Raw genomic sequence first — 23536 nt, 5'->3', positions numbered from 1 at the left:
GCCCATATTAAAATTCAGCCCCATTGTGGTGGGGGATTTTTCCTCTGCGGAGTCAGGGGGTGTTACTGGGGAGGTCGTGGGAGGCACTTGGGGGGTGTATTCTGTTAATTAATTCTGCCTGAGTCCGGATGTCTCAGGACCACCCCTGCCTTTTTCAAACAAACGAATGAAAAGGGGGCCTGGAACCCCCCCCCCCCAGCCACCACCCCCCGCCCCAGGTTTTAGGGCTCATGTGTGGGGATTCCTGAGTAATAGAGGTCAGAGATCAGAGGGGACAGGGCAAAGACAAGGGTCAGAGGTGAGACGGAGGCGGGACACCTTTTCACCACTCGGTGTCTGCAGTCTGGTGTCTGGAGTTTTTTTTTTTTTTTAACTGCTCTGTGTGTGTTTGTGTTTGTCTGCGTCGGACCGTGTCAGTGTCTGCTCTGTGACACTGCTTCCATATGTCTGTCTCCCTCTTTGTGCTGCGTGTGTGTGTGTGTGTCCATGTGGCTGTTTCTTTGTCCACGTCTGTTCGTCTCTGTGTCTGGTCATGGGCGCGCATGTGTGTTTGTGAGCGTGCCTGTCTGTGTGACCTCGGCCCTACGAGTCCACGCCTCAGTATCTCCCTGCGTTAGCATCTCAGCGTTAGGGTGTTTATTGCACTGGTGTGTGTCCGTGTGACGCAATGTCTCCTTCAGAGTCCCGCCAACTCTCTGTGCCAGCACCTTCATAAAAACGCCCCTCGCCGCTGCCCCGTCATCGCGCTTGACTACACTTAACGGCGCCTTTACGGCCAAATACCGCAGTTAAAAACTTTTACAAGGGCAGCGCCATCCACCTATAAAACCTCCCTCTTCCTGTCTCCCTGTCCCTCTCCTCCCCTCCGGAGGGGCTGGGAGCAGAACGGCCGAAGGGAAGGGTGTCGCTCCTCGGACCCCCCTGTCCTTTCACACTTCCACCCGGCCCAAAAGAGAGGCGCGCTGTTTATGCAATGGACACAGCAAAAACGGGGCCTGCTGGTTCAGACCCCCTCCCCCAACAACCCACCACCCACCGTATGGAATCAGGGGACAAAGCCCTGCCAACGTGACGGGCGGCGGACAACTCTAATCTGACGGAAGACCCCCGTCGGTCCCCCCACGCCCCCCCACCCACACCCCATCTCCCTTAGTCCCTTCCCCTCACACAAAGCGCCCCGGAGTGCTGATGTGATTATTGAGGGGAATTGTGTGGTGATCTGTCCATTCACTGGGAGCGGAGCGCAGTGATGTTGAGATGTACCCGCGGTTTGGCGGCGTGTCTTTGTGAGGATGTGCAGATCGCCATTCTCCGCTGACTGGCTGACTAGACGGAGGCCTCCTTTTGTCATTTTTTTTGCCTCTCTGTTTTCTTTGGGTTTTTCCCTTTCTGCCACCACTCCCGCACACACCCCCCTGCCCACACCCTAGCCCTCTCTCTCTCTCTCATTCTCTCTCTCTCGCTCTCTCTCCCTCTCTGTTGACTCAAAGATGGTGGGGTTGTAGGTCAGGTTGGGATGGTGAAGGGGGGGGATGGGCCAGCTAGGGAAGCAGTGACCTTTGTGAGTGCACTGGGGCAGAATACCCCTCCCTCTTTCCAATCTCCCCCAAAACCCCTCCTCCTTTCACTCTCTTTCTCTGTCTCTCTCTCTCCCAGCCCCCCAACCCCCACCTCCCCCACCCCCCCTCTCCCATGGCCCCAGGGCAGTGGCTGTGACCTTGGCTTTGGCAGTGAAGGAAAGACGCCCCGGCCCACCCGCCCACCCCCCGACCCCTTCTCCGAAACGCCGGTCACCGGCGGTCGGAATTGCGCGAAGGCCCGAGCAAAGCAAACACACGCTCGCATGCGCGGGGGTGGGGGGGGGAGAAAAACATTGATTTGTCACGCTGTCACTAGAGATCTGTTTCAACGGTTTAACATTTCTCCGGGCTGACTGAACGGCTCAGCTGTGCGGGGGAGATCGCGCCCGGCCGCCCTTTTATATACAGATCAGGTTGAGGGTCGACGGTGCGGCCGCCCCATTCCGCGCTCGCTCGAAAACGGGGGGGTGGGGGGGGGAATGCCTCGTAAAGCCTAACAACTTGTAAAAAACCAAATCGTCACTTCGTCTGTACAAAAATCATGTTTTCTGACGTAAGATGCCTATACATTAATTATGTGTTTGTGCATTTGTAATTTGTTGGTATCGTGTGTTCAGGCATTCATTTGTTTTTTTTTAGTAAGCAGGCTGTGAAAAATCGTGAAATTCGGGAGCTGACATTGTGCTGTGCAAACCCGGAGACTAACAAAGGAGACGCCGTGAGGGGCGGTGAGGGAGGGGGGGAGAGAGGGGGGAAGGATTCTTGTGTTTGCTTTTTTTTTTTCTCCCTGTGATTGGCTTCTCTGTCACATCGGGATAATGCACCTGAATTAGACAGGGTTAAAAGCCAGTCAGATTTTTTTGTATGTGGAGCAGGCTGCCTGGGGCTGAAATGGAATTCCTCAGGAACCAATTAGATGAAGTCGCTGGGCTGGAATGTAGGCAGGGGGATTCTGCGCGGGGAACAACGCCGTTACCCCCGCGGTCTGCAGTCCTCCTGCATCCGTCTGTGCGGGCACTGAGGGGGTTAGGCGCTGGCGACAGTGTGTGTGTGTGTGTGTGTGTGTGTGTGTGTGTGTGTGTGTGTGTCTCATTCTCTGAGCTCAGGGGAGGAGAGAAAGCCTTATCCATAATAACACAGAGGTGTGGCACGGGCAGCAATGCAAGTCCCTCCTCTGTTCCCCGGATCCCCATCACACCAGCAGCACTCAGACCTCTGAGCTTCCGAGCCAGTCTTTCCATATTAATCCATTAACAAACAGTATTTAAGTGGAGAGCACACCGATATAAAATATGGAGCGTGATATTGTTATGGGTCCTCGATGATCTCGGATAACGACCTCAATGGTTGTGGAGTGCCAGCCCCTGAACTGGGGGGAACGTTCCAGCAACGTGACAGTAACGCTGAGCGTTGTGCTTTTGTTTCGAATCCAGCATTTACATTTCAAGAGCTCGCCTGTGCGTTACAGTGTATCTGATTGAACACAGGTGATCTTCGGCAACGCACAGCGAAAGAGTCTTTTCCTAACATCCCTGGTTCCATCAGTCACTGTGGCTGACTAGAGTGTCTTTACTCAAAGTGACACATGCGCGCAAATCTGTTCAAGACTTATAGTTAGGAAATGAAGCTGTAACTGTGACTAAATGGAGTGTATCCTCTGTGCTAATGATAAATATTGGTTTCTATAGGGCATTAGGGAGCCCACAGACTCAAGTAACAGATAGAAGAGGCTTATAAATGCTTCTTGTGGTTTCACTGATGTGTCAGGCCCGCACTCTTTCATTCGTTTTATAGAGAATTTATATCCATTGTCTGACCCCAGGCCTTTAGTGTCATTATTTATATATAGTCAGTGCGCCTCAGCAAGTGTTAGGGCCACACCATTTCATTTCAGCGTTTTCACAGCCCGGGAGAGGAAGCAGCACACACATCATTGTCAGGGTAATAGCTCGCCCACTCCAAGGCAATATTTGAAAACGAACAAGTCGGCGACCCAGGGGATCGTTACTGTCTCTCATTGCTGCAGAGCTAGTAATTGTCCCGTTTGTTCTGAAAGCCGTCTATCACCTTAAGTGGGGGGGAGGAGGGCGCGTGCCGGGGGTCACCTCAGGCCTGGCCTCAGACGAGCAAGCTTCGGTTTCAAGGGGGCCGGTTTTTTGCGGGGTCGTTTTATGAAGCGCTACGTAACCGGCGTTCGGCGGCCGCTTCCCGAGCACGCTCTGACCGGCCCTCGGACTCGCGGTCCGCCCGGCAAACACGTGGGAGCAGCCCGTCTTTGTGAGAACGGGAGGAGTCGGGAAAGCTTTAGCGAGAGCGCTGGTTTGACCCTCGCCGCTCTCCAGCACGGCCGGTAATGTAAAAGGGGAACGGGATAACACAGGAGCGCCTGCATGCGCCGGTGTTACATTTGCGTTTTGGACATGTGACCTGAGAGTCACCTGAGGGGGAGCTTAGCGTGAGAAGAGGACAGGGGGAAACACAGGTGCCAGGCACCAAAATCATGTAACCATACAGTGCGCTGCAGATCGGGGAAAGCCATGGTGGAGTACCTCCCGGTTCCCACCAAGCGAAGGGGTGTCATGCACAGCCACCCTACCAGATGCCAGGCTGCCAAAGAGCGTCAGAAAAATGCTGAGATAAAAAAACAGGACGTAAAAATTTGAGCGAATCCATGATTCACTGCGCTGTATTAAATGGCTTTTTAAATGGCTTTTCCCTGAGGATTGTGGATTGACAGCTGTTCCTGGGTCAGCTTTCTCTGCAGTGCTGAGCTCTGTTGTAATTAGCAGTTGCAAATAAAGTACAGTTTTAATCTAAATAACTGAAAAACGCGTTTTTATCGCACAGCAGCGATCAGTCTGATTTGTGGCGTGATGTAATAGAATGTGGGCTCATCACCCTGGTGAACTGTTAAGATTAGCATAGATCGGGGGTAGGCAACTGTAGGCGCCTGTGCTGGTAATGTTCCACCCTAACCCTTAATTAAATGGTTGGATCAATTACGAACGCAGTCGACCGTGCGTTCAATGTGCTCGGTGTTTCAGACCTGGAAAATCAGCACAGCTGTGACCCCCCAAAAACAGGTTCGTTATCAGCAACACCAGAACTCCAAAGCTGCAGAATAGAAGCTGTTCATCGATTTGGACCCCTAACAGTGAGTGAGGTGATGTTTTACATGCCATCCGTTTATGCAGCTGGATGCTTACCGAAGCATTCCAGGTTAAGTGCCTTACCCAGAGGTACCTCCGCTTTGCCACATCCGGGATTCAGTCCTGCAACCCCCTGGTTGCGAGCCCAGTTTCATAATCGGGACATCGCACTGGCAGTACTGGGAGCTTTGGCTCACGCAGCCTGGACTGCACCTCCGTTCCCCGAGCTACAGCACGCGTGTTATCATTCACAGATCAGTCACTGTATCATTCACAGTATCATTCACGCAAGCGAGCCGCGCGTACAGCTCCCCTCTCATTCTCTGCTGTCTGTTTCACAGCCGCGCCGGAGGAGAGGAGATTATTTGGCTTCTGCTCCTGGTCACGCAGGACACACAGAGACACGGTGAAGAGCGGCTTAGGAGGGGCCCCTGCTCATCTCATTTTCAGTTCCTTTATTATTTTCCGTGTGCCCCGCCCCCCCGCTGGGAGCGTGGCGATGCAGAGGCAGGCCCGGACCCCTCGCTGCGGGGCTGTGCGCTTACGTGCGCGGGCGAGCGATGGAGAGAGAGAGACGGAGCACGGGGCAGGAGGTGGCATGCATTAGCATGAATTCATATGGATTAGTTTAGGAGGTGGGGGGGTTGCGAGGGAGTGGTGCGTGGGGGGGGGTATCTGAGGGAGCAGTGATTTCCCTGGTGGCCAGAGTCAGCTGGTGGCTGGGGGGCCGGGGAGAAAAGAGAAGAATGGCCACCCAACTGCCAGCTGTCTCGTGAGGACGTGATGCGGAGGTCCCGACACCATCGCGGCGGGAGGGTCCCCTGGGGAGAGGGGAGCGGGACGTCGCCTCTTTCTCTCCTACTGTACTCGGCCCCCCGTCTGTCCAGCGGAGAACGCCCCCCACCCCGCCCCCCGTCCCCCGGAGGTTCCTGTCCTGTCTCTCGTCTGTCTGCGGCTTTGTCTCTGACAGCTTGGGTCACCTGCAAGCAAAATGTGATGTTCCATCCAGTTCTGTACAGAACTGATTCAGTTCCTTTTCCAGGAAGGCTTGTATATAAAGCATGTGTTTATTATCGTTTCTTGTCACATTTTTGGCCGTGACATCTCTCCTCGGAGAGAGTTGCATTTGCGCTCGTGGTTCCTGGAAGGCGGCTGTTTTTTTGTTTTTGTTGAAATATTAAAGGGCCCCCTTCGCCCCCTCTGTCTGCCTGCCTCCCTGTGATTGATGTAATGGGGTCTCTCCTCCAGTAATTGAGCTCATATCGTAGTATGTGATCTGACATGTGTGGCATCTGGGCTTTTGTTGTTCTCCAGGTCCTAATCCCGAATTTAGCGCCCTTTTATCTGCCTGGAAGGAGAATGCCAGCGCCCCAGCACTGTACTAGGACGCGCGAGCGTTCGGGTTTTTACCCTGCAGCATCCCCTCTCTCGCACTTCCTCCCAGCCTCTGTCCCTCCCTCCCCCTCTATCTCTCACCCTCTCTTCCTCCCTGTCTCCGATTTCCATTGCCCCCAGTAAGGCATCCCTTGCTTGCCACACACGTGATGGCACAGTGTGCTTTAGATTGTGATTAATGGCAGCAATTCAGGCTGAAAAATTCCCTTGAGTGGGTGCCAGTTGGCTTACACAGAGAAAAGGAGAAGGGGAAAAAAAAAACCATTACTACTGTCAGTAGCGTCGACAGAGCAGGGAAGGGTCTCTCAGTGTGTGAGTGCGCATGTGTATGTGTGTGTGTGTGTGTGTGTGTGTGTGTGTGTGTGCGTGTGTGTGTGTGCGTGCCGGGAGCATAGGTTGTTTTCAAGCTTGTCTCCGGGAAACGGAATTTCCTCGAAATCGGCAAACCCGAGGCCATAAGCACTCTCTAGGCAGATTGTGATTTCAGTCTGTTAATGCTGTCCTTCCGCAGATTGATCCCCTGGCTTTAGCGCGGGGGGCTGCACTGTCGGTTCTCACCTCTCGAGTTCGCGTTTATATTCAGAGCGGATGCGTTTGCTGTCGCTGTATTTCTGAAGCAAAAAACAGAGAAAAAATCTACGCTTCTGTGAAAAGACGCGTGAGCCGACTCAGAACTGATCCTTGCAGGAGTTTACATTTAAAGCCCGTGGCCTCACGGAAGGGCACGGTACGTTACGCACTGTTGTTCCAGTGAAGGAGAACCGGAGCCAGGAATACAGAGTGCCCTGCGTCGGTAGCAGTCACGGACCAGGCAATGTACGGCATTAACATGATGCAGGTTTGGTGCCTGCTCGCTACAATGCTGGCCTAGCCAGTATAATGCGGGGGGGGGGGGGGCACCAGCGAGCATGGCTGCAGCGCCAATCGCATATGGGCACCACCAGAGCCATGGACGCAGCGTCTGTGCCAAGCTCTCGCTCCAGTGGAGGGGGGGCCGGGCGGGGGGGCGGCGAGGGTCAGAGTGCTGAAATTCCCAAGGCTGGCAGAATACCTTCTGAGTCCAAGTAGCAGACACGTCCTCTCTATTGTTACTGCATCAGAGGGCGTGGCTGGAAGCAGCAGCCACCCTGATGCAGCACTTCCTAAAGAGCTTTTTTTTTAAAAAAAATCAGCAGTCGTTTACCTTTGGCCTTCATTTAAGAAGCATATCTAATTAGAACTGAAAGTAAATTCCCCATTTTCTGCAAAAAAAAGTCAATAATTATCAGAAAACAGACCCCAGGGAAGGTGATTAGCTGTACAGGGCGAGCACACTGGTGGATCGGCTGTCCTCGCGAGGCTAATTGGTGAATGTAAATGTTACAGCCGCAGAAACACCTTCCCCGGGTTTTACTCTGCTTGCAGAGGTACCCTCGCGCCTTGCGGCGGTGCCGATGCGTAAACACGACGGACTGCAGGCGGAGCGTGAATCTGGGTGGGCCGGGGAGGCAGGGAGAGCCGGGTCTCACGGCGGAGGGCGGGAAGGTGCGCATCGCACCAGCATGTCGTCACGGAGAGCGAAAAGGGAGAGGGAGCCATAACAACAAGACTCCCTCCTTCCTTCCTCCCTCCTTTCCCTCCCTCCTTCTCCTCCTCACCCCCCCCTCCCCTCCGCCATCACTCACTCAGTCACTCCCTCTGTCTCACTTATTCAGTCTCTTTCACATCTCCCTAGAAGGCCATTAATATGGATGAAGGTTTAATCAGTGCGGGAGAGAGAATATAGAGTGGCGTTCGGCATAGCAGGGAGAAATCACGGGGAAACCGAGCGAGGCCCCGCGCTCTCATATTGACAAGAGTCAACGCAACACATCTGATCCATCACTCGCAAAGCCCATCTATTCATTTCTGCAGGACACACCTGAAAACGTGTGCAGTTCCCTGGGATTTTGGGCCCCGAGTTGCCACGGCAGCATTTTAAAGCCGTTTTTATTCAATCCCGCCTGACAGCAGTTTCTGGTCACAGTTGTTGGTCCAGAGGCTCCTTCTGACTGAGATGGGAGCGGCGGACAGATGGCCAGGAGAATGAATGTGATGCAGTGTATATAGCGTCTTCACCACACCCCCGTGACTGCCTGCCCCCCCTCACCCCCTCCCACCCCCGCTGACAGTGGCAGTGACACATGGCTTGTGCCCACAGTGACCTGGCAGCCACTCTCTGGGGTGCGCGCAGATCCCCCCTCCCCCTCCCGGCTCCCGGGACCCATGGCCGGAGGAGCGCCGAAAGGCCCCTTTTGTGTGCGTGGGGGTGATTTACGCGGCCGCGTCCCCCCGGTCCCGAATGCGCGTCCCTCCTGTGGGTGCACTGGAGCGTGCTGGAGCCGGCCCGCCCAGCCTCCATTCAGAGGGGGACGCGGGGCTGCCAGATGTGAGGCCATCCGTCACCTCCCATTCACAGCCGCCCCCCCCCCCCTTTCTCTTCCTCCCTCTCTCCCTCTCCCCTCCCGGCATCTCGTTCGCATCGTGAAGCCACGGTCAAGTTCATTACCACCTCACAGGGTCAGCGACACTGAGCTTAGATTACATACATGCGTTGAAGTGTACTTCTAACATGCCAGTTCTGGCAGCTGTTGATTTTGACATACCAGGCTTTTTGGCTGTGTCTCTCTGTTACTGTTTCGCGGTTCTCAAAACAGCGTCGGGGGCCGTAGCAGTGAGCCCAGACAGCCAGCGCTGGGTAAATAAAAGGTTATGCCGTGTGCGCGAGGATGGATTTCAACAGTTGCGCCCTAATGGAGTGGAAGTAATTGGTCTTTGGCCCAGGGAGATTTGCAATGCCAAATGTCCGTCCACTTTGTTATTCAAAACAGAGGCGGTTTATCGCTGCGCAGAATGTAGGCCTTTAATTTCGCGGTGTGACAAACCAGAAGGGCACAAAAATAAAGCGAGGGGGAAAAAAGTGGGTCTGTAATGGCACTTCCATTTGAATTTAAATGGAATATCTCCCCAGATGCCCTGTAATGTTTTCAATATTTCAAACTCCACAAAAGAACGGGACAGAAAACGGCACTTCTCAAAGGTCCCCTCTTTCTTTCCTTTTTTTTTTTGCAGAGGCGACGTTCCTCTGCGGAGAGGTGAATGAGAGATGGCTTCTATTCATGTGGACATGACCTCACCTACTGACAGGAGAGGGGAGAAAAAGCCAATCATTTAAATTCTAAAGCGGCCGGTTGTATCAAACTCTATTGGCGTTATAATTAGATGTATGGCCGAGGGCAACTGGATAATGGCAATCTGTATGGTCCCCTCCACCAACAATCGGTTCTAGAAATTATTTTCTGTTCAGGAGACGAGATAGAGGGTGATTGGGAAATCTATTTTAGGGTACATTAGTTATGCCACTCTATAGCCTTCTGAATAAATTACTGCCCTGGCGAAGGTAAATCAAGGCTGCGAAGACTGTAGGAACAGGAAAAAATTAGAATAATAATGATGATAATTAAGTAGAGATAGCTTTGAAGGTGTGAGGGGGGATTGATGTTAGCACCAGGCTTTGTTGTGAAAGGGAGCTGGAGGTTCTATGCGCAGAGGAATGCTTGCACACAGACGCCGTGACGGACTGTGTGGGTACGAGCACACGTGCACACACACACACACACACACACACACACACACACACACTATAATGCAGACGATCTGGGGACAAAGCAGGCTCTGTTGTGCGAGTTGTTGCAGCAGGATACCAGGACACCAGATTTGTGTGTTGTCTGATAAGCGCATGTAGCGGTGAGGCTAAGTCCTTGTGATTGTGCCAGGGGCAGCCTCAAAAGGAGGGCGCACGTGACAAAACGGCTCTGCGTCGAAAACACTGATTGTATTGTGTTTACCTTTCATCACATACGTTTTTTTTTTTTTAAGAATAACAGTGATCATGGTTTTATACTTGTCAAATCAGAGCTAATTACGCATAGAGCATGCAACATGTACGTACGTGCTAATTAAAATCCCCAATCCCCCAGGTGTCCTCTCTTTACCTCTCTCTGTCCCTCCTCCACTCGCTCTTTCATTCTGTCACATTTCCTCTCTCACTCTATCCCTATCTCCCCCTGGCTTCTTTTCTCTCCACCTCTCTTTCTCTCTCCGCCTCTTTCCTTCTGCCTCTCTGCCTCCCCCCCTCCTTCTCTCTCCCCCTCCCTCTCTCTATCATGTCTCCTTCTTCCCTTTCTCTTCCCTCCTCCGTCTCCTTCTATCGCTCCTTCTTTCTCTCTCCCGCCATCTCCTCTCTCCCCCTCTTTCCCTGTCTCCCTCTTTCTTCTTTCTGTCTCCCTCTGTCCCTCCCTCCCTCTCTACTTCTGGATCCTTCTTTCTCCCCCTTTCTCACTCCCTCAGTCCCTTTTTCACTGTCCCTCCGTCCTGCTTCTCCATCCCTCTTCCGCTCTCTCTTTCCACCCCCTCTTGCCCACTGTCTCTCCTGCTTCTCCATCCATCTTTCTCTCTCTGTCCCTCTCGCCCCCTGTCTGTCCCTCTTCTCCATCTCTCTTTCCCTCGTTCTCTCTGCCCCTCTCTCCCTCTCCCTGGCAGGGCACGGCAGTGTTTCAGCTTCAGCAGGTCCCTTCACAGCGCTGCTGCTCGGACAGCTCTCTGCGCCGGGCAGGGCGGAGCGAAGGGGCCGGGGAAGCCCATTAACTCCAGAGAGCTCCCTCTTCACCGGCCCGGTCGGTCGCTGCTCAAATTACAGGCCAAGGACACCGTCAGTCGCCAAAGCCAGATCCACACACGGCGCATCCGGTGCAATCACGGCGCAAAGCCTTTAATAAGGGGGTAATTTGGGTGGGTGCGCGGGGAGGGGGGCCTCAAGGGGAGGGGACAGGTTAAGAAGAGATCAGGTTCTTTCAAGTGAATTCCGGACCATCAGCAGAATTAGCAGACTGAGGATTCCAGTGCTGTGAAGGCCTTCCGCTCTGTTTGGAACGGCCTCCAGACCCATGATGCTCCACTGCACCGCAGAGTGAAGCCTTTCCCTGTTTGTTTTGAAGCAGAAGAAAGAGTATCTTTGTCGTAGCGCTAAGCAGCCCCGTGTTGTTGAGAGAGGGAGGGGATGTAGCAGGAGATGTTTTTATCCGGCGTCGAGTCCCTGTTGTTTGAATGCGTTTGATCTTATGCAGATCGAGTCCGGGCTCAATTACTGGAAGTACAAAGCCAGGCATTTTTAATGGAACGCACTTCAAGTTCGTGGCCAAGGCTCGTTTTGAGGCTCGCGTCCCCGCGCGATTGCAGCACGCAGGCCTTCATCAGCTAGTTCACCGGTTGCTCTTTTCATTTTTCAGGAAACCCAAGCGTGAACCTGTATCACATCAGAGTAAGGGGGCGGCAAACACGTCCCCGTTCTCTGGGTTGAGGGTTCGAGTCCCTCTCGAGGCTGAGACTGTGGGGTAAAAGGCTTTGCACAACACGAAACAAATGAGGTCCTAACCGAACGGAGGCAGCGGTATAGTTTCTGAGCGCCGTTCCGCGGGCAGCTCTGGGCTTGTGGGACATGGGGAAGGAGCTCCTGGGAAACTATGGCTCCGGCAGGAGGTGGGACGTCAGGAGAGGAAGGCCGGCCCTCTTGGATGCCGGTTACCACAATCCATGTAGAGTTTTCTAATTATTAACGCTGCTTTTTGAAGTGCTCTAATGAGCACCCAGCTCTTCGGGAGCCAATCATTAAAACACACAAAAGGCTCTCTCCACGTTGTATTCCCACGTATTAAAGTTTGCCGATGTGACGTGAGGCTTCCTTGCTCGCAAACACTTGCAAACGCTTTTTTTTAATGGGGCAAAATATCAACAGACAGCCACGACAAAAAAACAGCCCTGCTAATTAATTTCGAACGAATATGCAACCTCGCACTCCCCCTCACCCCCTTTCTTCTCCTACCGCTCTTTGCCCCTCCCCTGCCCTTTCCTCCCGCAGTCATTTAAATAATCTCTTAATTTTCAGCATCTGTTGTTTTTGAAAAGACCCCTTTGCAATTAAGATCAGTATGCTGATGCGTACGAGAGTGGCTTTGCTGAGGGGCCAGTCTTCTCGCCCCCCCACCCCACCCCCACCCCACCCCCAATGTCGGGTCTGGGGACGGTGTAATAGAGCACAGACACCCCAGCGTCTTTGTTCTGGGGTGAAGGAGGGGTGTGGGCGTGGGGTGCACCCAGTTCTGCTACAACAGGAAGATGGCTTAATGAGTGACAGATCTTCTCACCACCCTCTCCAGCTCCATTTCATCTTAAGAAAAGCTATTATGCCTGTTTGCTAATTAACCTTCTTCTTCTCTCTCCCGCCGAACATACACCAGCCCCCACCGCATTTGATGTTTACAATATGAACTCTCAATGGTGCATTAGTTTGTCTGAAGTTCCCCTCAGCCCATGAGACAAGACTCTAAAGAAGAGGCCCATCATTTGGTCCTCTGATCCCCCTCTAAAACACCCTCTGAAAAGCATCAGAGAATGCACAACTCCACCATACAGAACCCGAAAAGCCTGTGCACTCAATGACAAAGCTGTGGGCAAGGCAGCCATTTTTGCCATTCCATATAAAGGTGTTCACTGTTTGTTACTTTACTGAAGTTATGGCCAGTAAGAAAACTTTCTGGTGTTTGGCAAGTATCCTGAACCTTTTCAATCTATCTGCATGGTTTGCAGCATGTGTATTCATAGAGGAGTGTTGGACCTGTTAGTACCCTATTCTTTTTTACTTGAATAAAGTAGCTCAGCTGTTGACATTGCATCACATCATTTTTGTTATAGCAAAAGAAGCAAAGTTCAAAACTGATCTGTTTGTGGTAATCAAAATTATGTGATGAAATCGGATGTCTCAAATAAGTTTTAAATTATGCAGTGGAAATAACACAAAAGGTGAAGCTACCACAGTAGACACCATTAAATGAAAGGCAACCACTGATGATCGGTGGTCCTTACTGAAATTGTCAAGCTCGACTGCCATAAAAATCAGGCTCAGGACCATTATCCATTTAAAGGTAATGCCTCTGCCTTCTCTGTCCATCGCTCACCCATTACCACCGCTGTACTGTTGCATCATGTGATAGCAAACACACTGAATTCTTGGAAAATGTTGTGTACTATAACCCACTAAAATGCACCTGAATCTCTGCAGGTTTCTGTCAGTTTCAACGACACACACACACACACACACACACACACATGCGGCTATGAGAGGATGCTCACTGTGCTCATTCATTGAGTGATTCCTGAGGAATTTCCAGTCAGTGCATGGGCAGAGAGCTCCACTATACCAACAACAGCGCTGCTGTCAGCCAAAACCGCAGCACATTTCAAAAGCCCAAAGCCTCCTTCCTCGGCAGCCATCTTTTCCTATGCATGTCCCTGTCACCTCAGCACTTGTGACCGAAGCTGTGACAGAGAGCCACCCCAAGCGGTACCCACGCCACACTGTGACCTGCCGCCAACAGGTGCCGGCCCCACTCTCCCAAGAGCAGCGTGGGCGGAGCGCCAGGTCTCTAGTGGAGAGGTGTGTTAGCGTACAAGCGTGGCTGCTTTAGCTTCTCCCTCTCATGTTTTTTTTTTTTTTTCTTTTTAACGAGCCACTCCGTTAAAGAGCGAAGAGCCGGGCCAAGAGGAGCCAGGCCCGGCGCCAGCCAAAGGCGTAGCCTGGCAGAGCCCGGGGCGAGATCAACACGTGATTTACCTCACGCGTCTCGGGAGGGGGGATTAGAACACCACATCCAGGTATGGTTAAAAAAAAAAGAGGGAGCGCGAGAGGGCCATCTTTGGGGTGGCTTTACTGAAAATCGTATTTCAGCGTGCCTATTTAAAGCCCGCTGAAGGGTGACTCTTCACAGTGGAATAGCATCATGCATTATTTATGGGCACCATTTCCATTATGCACGCTTACTGCGAGGGGAACGGTTCTCTTCCAACGGAAGGCGCAATGATGTCACAGGTCTGAGGAGGCTCGGGGGGGCAGTAATAACAGAGAGAAATGCATGGCTAACTCGATGGAGCCTCACCACACCACAGTGGGTTTAAGAGCGGGAGCGATGTTCCGACGACGCTCTAGCACCATCAATTTTGTCACCCCAATGAATCAGGCTGCCGGGGTTTGGCTGGAGGCTCTGGTCCCCGTCTGATGGAAACATAGATCACCTGTACGAGTGCAGGCCTTCAAGTGCCTGATTGTATGTGTGAAATATGTCATTTGGCCCTCCATGTAGTGGGCATGCAAATTCACCAGATTTCGCTTCAGGTGAAATCATCTCAAGTGCCTTTCTGTGTGCTTACCTGAGTTATTTTAACGTGACCTAGAGATTGCAGTGGGTGTTCATTATCCACTGAACACCAGCACAGTTGCCCCTTGGAAAAGCCCCCTCTAGGCTCCTTCAAGGCCTGTGGAAAGCAGGTCTTTGTCTGAGGTCATATAAAGACTTGACCCCTTTCAAGACTGGAAAACCAATGGGGCGAAAGCTGCAGGTAGAAAAGCACTTCACCTGCCTGCCTGTAAGGTGCTCTCAGTGTGTAGTCAGTTTAGACTTCCCCTTCACCTCCCCCATCACAGCCCTTTCTCACTGTGGCTTGTAGTCACTGGGAAGCCAGCTGCATCCAAGCAGCACACTTCCTCTGCTCCCAACGTATGGATCCCTGTGTCTCTCCTCTCCCTCCCCGTAATTAGATCTGCTTAATTTACACTGCAGGGCCATGCTGCGAACAGGCAATTTATAATGATGTGCGAGTGTTTCCCAACACTTGGCAGAGTGACGCTCTGTAAGGAATAATAAAAAGGAGTATAAAACCGGTTCCACTGGGACTTTCAAAGGAGAAAGCCCTGCTGCTGGCACATTAACTCGCCTGTGATCAACCTGCACTGTGTGTGAGGGCGTGCGTTGCGCGTATGTTTCTGGAACACGGATAACAGGTTGAGCGCCGCGTCGGCTGCATGCAGCAGGCGCTGCGTACAGCTGCAGCATTTAATGTCGCGACAGGCGTTTCGCGTTTTCTTCACGCCCCTGTGATTTTCGCCCATTTCCCCTGACTTTCGTGGTAGAGTGAGACAGGGGGCATAACAAGAAAGGAGTCGGTGCGATTAAGGTGAAAGCAGAGAGATGGATGGCTACCCGGCGATACGGATGCCGCGGTCTCCGCCGCAGTCTGTCTCGGTACACAGTGTCCCGAGTGCTGTCCGTTCCCTGGATACGGAGGAGCCCGATCCCATCTTCCCTTGCTTAAATCGCCCATCACGGAAGGAACTGCGGCTAATGGTGTGAGCGAGTTAATTGGGGACCGGGCTCACAGTTAGTAGTAATTGTTGCGCTAATGATGTGTTGCCGATAGATGAGGAGACGCGTCCGGACTTGTCTCCGCTGATGGCTCACCTGTCACTGTGCAGAATCTGTGCGCCGGGTTGTTGAGCTGCGAAGTGGTAATACGGCGCTCCAGTTGTACAAACTCAGCAGACAAGGTGTTCGCATCGGTACATTTCCAGCTACGGGTCGCACTTTGTCAGGCTTGTCAGATGTGCCACTATTGTAGGTGTCTGTGTATCCGTATGGGCTTTTCCCCTTCATCTTTGCCTTAATAAAGTGCGCTTTTGTGCTTTAGAAAGAAATTTAAATCAGGTCATTTGAATTTGAATCGCGGTGCACATGTAGGCATGTTTATGTGGCAGCTTTAAATGAAATCGTGTCGGTGTGTCATTTTTTTTAATTTAAAATAAAACTTGAAATAGCCTGGGCTTAAACAATATACTGAACCGACTGGAGATTCATGGTACAATTTCGTCTTTGTCAGTTACGCTGCTCAAGCATCGACCAGAAATCAACGCGCTATTTGCTGTTCCCACCATGGGATTTGTGCGTAGCATTTCCCCTCCTTCTCTTGGAATTAAGGCTAACGAAACAGCATGCCACAAAAACAGTCTGGTGAATGCAGAAGCTCTGTAAATCTTTTTTACTTAACTTGAAAAAAAAGGTATTGTTGCCCAAGCTCTGCTTAAATAAATGTGTCAGTTGGGAAAGAACAGAGGAGAACAACAAGGACGAGGCCTAGTCCCTCTTGTTATTCTAAGAGTGTTCAGATAAGTCCTGCTTGGTCCAAGTTAATTACGGTTGACATTTAAATAAGTGCACTTGTGTTGAGGATGGTGGGAGAGCTGAGAAAGAGACTGGCCTCTGCACTAATTTGAGTTTGTGTTAGAAGCCCCCCCGCCCCCCAGCCCGACCCTCACGAGTCACTGACTGCTTTTAGTTTGTGTGAGAACAGATACGTGCGATTCTGTTGAATGAGATCATATATGTACGTATATTTGCATTTTCCTCAGAAGATTGCTACGCCTTAACTGGTCAAACTGTTTCAATCTGTCTGCTTAGAGTATCTCTGAATTTAATTTCACGCATTCGTAGTCAGAGCAACCGAATATTCAGGGAGCCATTTGCTCGTGCTCTTGTACGCTCCTGATTTTTACATTGGTCACCGTGTGTGTAATCTAAGCTGACAATAGTGGAAAATGAGCCTTTATCGTGTCCTTTGAAGCCCGGTACACAAGACAGAGCTTTTGAGGGTTTGACGGTTTAATAGAGGAGTGAAGTGAGCAAAATCTTTTTAACACATTTGATTTTCATCCCCCTCCATTCTGCTACCGGCACACCCCCCCCCCCCCCCCCCCTTTTCTTTTAGGTGGGCATGTGGGGGAGGTGGGGGGGATCTTGGGGGTGTGATGGAGTGTCAGTATAAACCGCTCCCACCTGGCATTGTCCCTTTGCCACTGCTTAATCGCAGAGAACAATGGGGTCTAATTGGCCTGCGCCCCGAACTCTGATCGGGGCGAGAGCCGCCCTCCTAAAACCCCACTCCCCCTCCAAGCGCCTGTACGAGCGGGACGGCCCGCGCTCGCCCCCCGCCACGTCGCGTCACGCCGCAGGAGTGCGGCGGGAGGCGGTAACGAGGAGCCGCTTACCCGCGCGGCTGATGGCTGACGTGCTGATAATTGTTTAATCACACAGCAATTCCCAGAGATTGTGTTTACACTGTTGCTCATTTGTTGCGTTTTCTCAGGTTGTCTAAACAAAGTCGGTGCATTTTCACAATGGAGGCGGTATGAGGTGAAGAACAAGGTTTCTGCTTCATTCGTTGGAGAAATTAATGCACATAATTTTGCCGGTGCTGCTCCTGTACAAAAATTAATTGCATTCCATGCAAAGGAAACAGGCATTGTTCCAAACACCCACACAGGGTCTGCAGCATGAGGCTGTGGTATTTTAATATTTATGATTACAATGATGATGATAATAATGAGAATTACAACAACAGCATCAAGAACAACGACAATAATAACAGCAATAACAACAGTAACAATAATAATAGATTCCATTTTAACTGCTGATGTTAAATTCATATTCTCAGATCCGGATTGTCAGGATTAGAGTTTCCGATGATTGAATTTGTGATTTAAGTAGCGGCATGATCAAAAGTTAACAGCGTGGAGGGTGACGTGGGTGACAGCTGTGCTGATGACATCACTCCGTTCCTCTCCTGCTCCCTCAGCGATGGCGGAGTTCCACGTTCAGCCCCAGTCGGTGCGGGCGGAGGAGGCGGGGGCGTGTCGCTTCCAGTGCCAGATACACGGCCTTCCAGAGCCCGTCATCAGCTGGGAGAAGGACGGCCGGCCCGTGGACACGGAGGACGAGAGGTACCGGGCTTCTCTGAGCTGCGCTGCTCGTCCAGCCAGCGCCCTTCAGTTACAGGACTGCATCAGCACCCCGCGTGCTTCCACGCAAGGGTTAGCTGCAATCCAGCCAAACCCTCACACTCTCATGCAGGGACTTGCTTTGATCCAGCCAAACCCTCACACTCTCATGCAGGGACTTGCTTTGATCCAGCCAAACCCTCACACTCTTATACACAGATTATCTGTGATCCATCCAAACACTCACACTCTTTATAGGGATTATCTGTAATCCAGCCTAACCCTCACACTCTCATACAGTGATTTGCTATGATCCAGCCAAACCCCCACACTGGTAAACAGGGATTATGTGTAATCCAGCCAAACCCTCACACTTTTATACACAGATTATCTGTGATCCAGTCAAACCCGCACACTCCTGTACAGGGATTATCTGTAATCCAGCCAAACCCTCACACTCTCATACAGGGATTATGTGTAATCCAGCCAGACCCTCACACTCATAAACAGGGATTATTTTCGATCCAGCCAAACCCTCACACTCTCATATAGTGATTATCTGTAATCCAGGCAAACCCTCGCAGTTTTATACAGAGATTATCTGTGATCCAGTCAAAACCTCACACTCTCATACATACAAAACCTCACACACTCATTCCAGGGTTATAATTTATCATGCCCAACGCTCACTCTCCTGCATGAGGACTATCTGTAGTGTAGCCCAACACTCTTTCCCATCCAGAAATGATCTGTAATCCAGCCCATCCCTCTTTATTTAATTTAACCCAGCCCTTATTCTCTTCCGTGGGGATTATCTCTAATGCACCCTAACCGTGAGTCTTTCATAAAGGAACTATCAAATCAAGCAGGCCTTATTCGTTCACCTTGGACCATTAACCACACATGCCTATAAGCACACGGTATGCTTCTGACATAGAAAATTGCATGAAGTGCCTGCACCAGTTGCATGTGGTGCTTGATATAGTTCAGTTGGTGTGATGGCAGTCATGGTGTTGGTTTTGAGTCCTCCCTCTCCCCCCCTCAGGTATACCCTCTTGCCCACGGGTGTGCTTCAGATCACAGGCCTGCGGGCCGAGGACAGCGGTGTGTTCTGCTGTGTGGCCCACAACAGCGCCGGAGTCAAACACAGCGCTGAGGCCAGCCTCACCATCTCAGGTCAGCTCACCCCCTCCAAGTAATGAGGTTCTGCCCCCCACCAAGGGCCCCGCCCCCCACCCAGAGGCTCAGAATGTGTACACCATTGCAAAATGAGTCATCTCTCTCTCTCTCTGTTTCTCTCTCTCTCTGTCTGTCTCTCTTTCCTTTTCTCCCTGTCAGGCTCTCAGTCCTCTGTTTACAAGGAGCCGGTGATTCTGGTGGGCCCCGAAAACCTCACCCTCACCGTTCACCAGACCGCCATTTTGGAATGCGTCGCCACGGGATACCCACGCCCGATCGTGTCCTGGAGCAGACTGGGTGAGCGTCTCTCTCTCTCTCCTGCAGATCCAGGCCTAGACAACATTAAGCTCCTATAGCTGCTGGGACCGTGGGTTTTAATCTCCTCAGGCCGCGCCTTATGGATGCCCAGAGAACACATTACCTTCTGTGCGGCTTCCCCTTCATCAAAGAGGGTCTGTTTACATGATTCAGAATCTCTGTTTTAAATCCCTATAATACCAACTTAAAAACAAAACCCTCGCTTGCACAGCGATGCTCGAACAGTGTGGCGAAAGATAGACATCAGCTTACCAAACATCATTCCCAAACGCCTGCCGGAAGCTTCCCTTCCCTCCCACTGCAGAGTGGACTCAGGAAGCCAGCATGTGCTGACCTTTCACTAGGTTACATTAGCAGTACAAACTGCACACAGCCATTGGCCTTGACTGTGACTTACCAGGGTCTTTTCTTAAGTCCGGTAATAGACTTTCACATAACATACATAGTGCCATTGTGCTGTGGATCAATCTGTGTAAATGGCCATTATGTTTCTGTCACGTCTGAGCCATGTTGTTGAATAGAGGCTGGAGAACAGCTTTGGCGGTAGCGCTGTGTCCTGTTTTACAGTTTAAATGTACCTGCAGAAGTAAAGCTTTGAGTCTTCAATAGAGCCGGGAGGGGACAGAGTAATTGCATTCGTTAACTTAGAGGTGTAAAAATCACGGTGTCATTCTTTACTGCTTATTTGATGTGAGTCCATAAGCTTCCTCGCAATACATTGCCTGAACAAATTGAATATGACTTGACTTCAGAATTAAACATACTGCATGTTTTGTCAAAGACCAGTGTCTTTGTTTACTGTTTGACGGTAGTTTATGTAATGATGGTAGTTTATTTTTTTCATAAATCTGAGATATTTCCTGCTCCACATTCTCTGTTAATGGATTGCACTGTACTATATGTAGCCTCATTTTAAAAAGTACATTCCTTTTTTTCTCTTTGAATTGGTATACTGTATGTAATGTGTCACATCATGAAATACATTAGGGAGTATAAAACAAGGACTTGTGTCAGTAATGATGAAAAGCCGTATTTTAATAGCAATATCATAAATAGCAGCAGGACAAAAACATATGTATTTTTGATTTATGATTTCTCGCATATTGTCTGTAATGGGTTACATTTACACATCCTGTTATAACAGAGTGCTTCCTCCTGCTCCACCTCCTGTACGCATGCATGTCAAAGCACACACACACACACACACACACACAAACATTGGTTTCTTTCAATAAGGCAAAAAATGCATTTACTTTAATGTGTAATTTGCTGCTTTTCCTCAGTAAAGGAAAGGAAATTGCCTGCTTTAGTACAGGCATGTGTGAGAGTAGATTGTTACCCCCTTTATTGCCTCCACAACGCATTGGTTTTCAGATGGTTACAGATTATTGCAATTGTTGAAAGCCTATATACTAGACATTTATCTTGTTGACCCCAATGTAAATTAATGGAACAAAAAGTAATGCCTGGATACTGCTTCCAGGGAGGCATTACAGAAGTGATGGTGTGGAGGTGCGTGTTGTGTGTGTACGTGTGTGCATGCGTGCATGCGCGCGTGTGTGTGTGTGTGAGCATGTGTGTGCACATGTGCGTGTCTGTGTGTGGGTGTGTATGTGTATATATGTGTGTGTGTATGTGTGTGTATATACTGTATGTGTATGTGTGTGTGTATGTGTGTGGTATATGTGTGTGGCATGTGTAGTGTGTGTATGTGTGTAGTGTGTGTATGTTTGTGTGTGTGTGTGTGTGTGTGTGTGTGTATGTGTGTGGCACGTGTGGTGTGTGTGTGCATATGTGGTGTGTGTGGTACACGTGTATGTGTGTAGCGTGTGTATGTGTGTGGGTGTGAGTGTGTGTGTGTGTGTGTGTGTGTGTGTGTGGCGTGCGTATGTGTTTTGGGGTGTGTGTGTGTGTGGCATGTGGCACATGTGTGCGTGCCTGTACGCGTGCGGCTGCGTGTTGGTGTGTATTTGTCTCGCAGTGTGTGCGCGCGGCGCATGTGTCCTGTCAGCGGCGCATGCGGGGGCCATTTTTCACAACGTGCGCGCGTCGCTCCCCGACACACGGACCTGTGGTAAGCGATGTGCCAGCGCTCCGGGCTGCAGCGTAATTGCAGAAAGGCGCCGAGGTTTGGCCCGGTTTCATCCCTGCCTCACACGATCCCTCACCCACGCCTCTCACCCATCCCTCAGTATCTGCCTTCTCCGGTTTTATAATTCAGAGTCTGTTTTCCAAGGCTATTATCCAATCTGATTTGCCACTCAAAATGTGCATTCTTACCCAAACCCCATCCCCCCCCCATCCCCCACCCCACAGGTCCCGTAATCAGATTCTGGATATTGCTTTGCACAATGCCGGTGGAATTAAATGCTAACATGATGGGATTTCCGAGTATTAGATTACAAGGGTAGGGAGCCTGAGGTAAGCAGCATAATGAGGCTGATAGATTCACATCAGTCAGCGCTTAATGCGAGAGTTTGTTTGTCCGTTACATTCATCGGCACCGCCATTCTCGGTCCTGCTCTCTGCCATCTCCGGCTCCGTCTCCGCCCGTAATCCAGTTAGCGTCAAAGATATCTGGGCCCATTGAGGCTGTGGGAAGGGCAGACCCCTCTGCGTTCGGGGGGTTGTGGGGGGGAGGGAGGGTTGTGGGGGCGGGCTCTGGCCCTAAGGAACGTGGGAAGACCGTCCAGACTCTTAAGTGCTTTTACTGCCAAACTCGGGCCGTCCTGAATGGGAGCAAAGCGAGACCTACGTGCTAAGGGGGGGGGGGGGTCGTCCAAGGCCCTCCATCCTTTTCAGGCCTTTCATCCAGTCAGCACCCAGTGACTCAATTGGTCCACAATAGCTTACAATTCCCAGCCTCGCTGCTGAAAGTCACGGAGGTATGAAGGATTGGCAGGAGCATTCTAACCCAACTGAGCTGTCTCTCGGCTATTAATCTGTGACACCGCAGGGAAAGGAAGCCATCAAGGCAAAAATTGTCGCAGTTTCTTCCCCTTAAGCTTGCATCTTGAGCGTGGTCTATCCAGCGTCCTTCTACGTCACCCTCTCTCTCTCTAAGACCTGACAGCGGCTTCTTAATGTATTATTGATGGGAGAAGGCAGGCCTCCGCAAATCTTTGCCGTCCTGGAAAATGTGTCCAAACGTCTGTTAAATCTTGTCATCGCAGTTTACTGAATGCCCGGGCCCGCTCGCTCGGAAATGCAGCCACCGTTTGGATGGGAGCCGCGTGAGTCTCCACAGATCAGAGGGGATATTAACTGGCTGTTTTAATTTGGACTGGCAGATTGCATTCAGAAACCCCGGCGCATGAACTTGTACACTTTGGGGGATTAAAATGATGCGATCATTAATGTGACTGTTGGGTTGTTAAGCATAATTTAGAAATGCATTTCCTTCTGTAGAATTAATCTGCCTCTGATTGCCCTCTCAATCATGCTTGAATGGGAGGCAGGCTCTTTTGAAGCCTTGCCTTGCTATTGACTGATATAGTACCTCCTAATAAGCCTCAAACGCAGTTTACTGATTTGAGTGTGTTTGACTTAGATACGTACAGACACAGATATAGACCATAATTGTTTCGTTAGCCTTGTTAGTTTGGTTGATGCTGAAGTGCTCTGGCTCCGTCAATTCAGTTCTGACCTTGAATATTTAAGTCATCTATTTTTTTTGGAAACGCGGTAAGCTATGGTAATGTGCCTATTTTACATTCAAAATTCCTATTCTGAGCCCGGACGGAGGCTCTGGCGCAATCAGAAAATAAATGCGCGCTTTTCCATATGGTTTTCCATCGCCCATTCATTTTATGCTCAGGTGCACATATGCTGAGGAGAGCGGCAATCGGCTTTCTCATTTAGCGCGGGGCGGGCCAGATGGCCCCTCTCCCCCGCCTGGACGGGGAGATAGCGGGGGCCTGTGGCAGCCTGCCGCACCTCGGTGCGTTTTAGGCGTCCCATTCCGCCGAGCAGCTCTTTAACACCTCAGAGATTGAGTAACGCGGGTGGCAGATGCCTGTTAAATGACGGGGCGCCGCGACGCGCTAGCGGAAGGAGAGCCTCGCTGTCAGGTTGAGATCTTTCAGACGCACAATCGGCCGCCCCCGTTGAACCGGCTGGGAGGGAAAGGAGGCTTGGAGTGACTGATCGTTGCACGGGGGAGGGGGAGTAATAACAGCTCCCTGCTGACGTACGGAGGGCGGGGGCAGAGAGGGCGTGGCACCTGGGCGTTGAGGAGG

General features: G+C 51.1%; 1 protein-coding gene across 1 annotated transcript in view; it reads left to right on the top strand.

Annotated features, from left to right (window-relative positions):
• igdcc3 (immunoglobulin superfamily, DCC subclass, member 3) overlaps positions 1 to 23536 on the top strand; it is a 61720-nt gene that overhangs the window by 21434 nt on the left and 16750 nt on the right. Inside the window, exons 3-5 of the mRNA XM_036544358.1 lie at positions 17660 to 17804; positions 18847 to 18977; positions 19140 to 19277. Of these exons, the coding sequence (XP_036400251.1) occupies positions 17660 to 17804; positions 18847 to 18977; positions 19140 to 19277 (414 nt within the window). The remainder of the gene's footprint in view (positions 1 to 17659; positions 17805 to 18846; positions 18978 to 19139; positions 19278 to 23536) is intronic.

The sequence above is a fragment of the Megalops cyprinoides genome, chromosome 13, assembly GCF_013368585.1.
Source record: "Megalops cyprinoides isolate fMegCyp1 chromosome 13, fMegCyp1.pri, whole genome shotgun sequence".
NCBI classification, from domain to species: domain Eukaryota; kingdom Metazoa; phylum Chordata; class Actinopteri; order Elopiformes; family Megalopidae; genus Megalops; species Megalops cyprinoides.
This window is presented reverse-complemented; position numbering and strand designations above follow the sequence as displayed.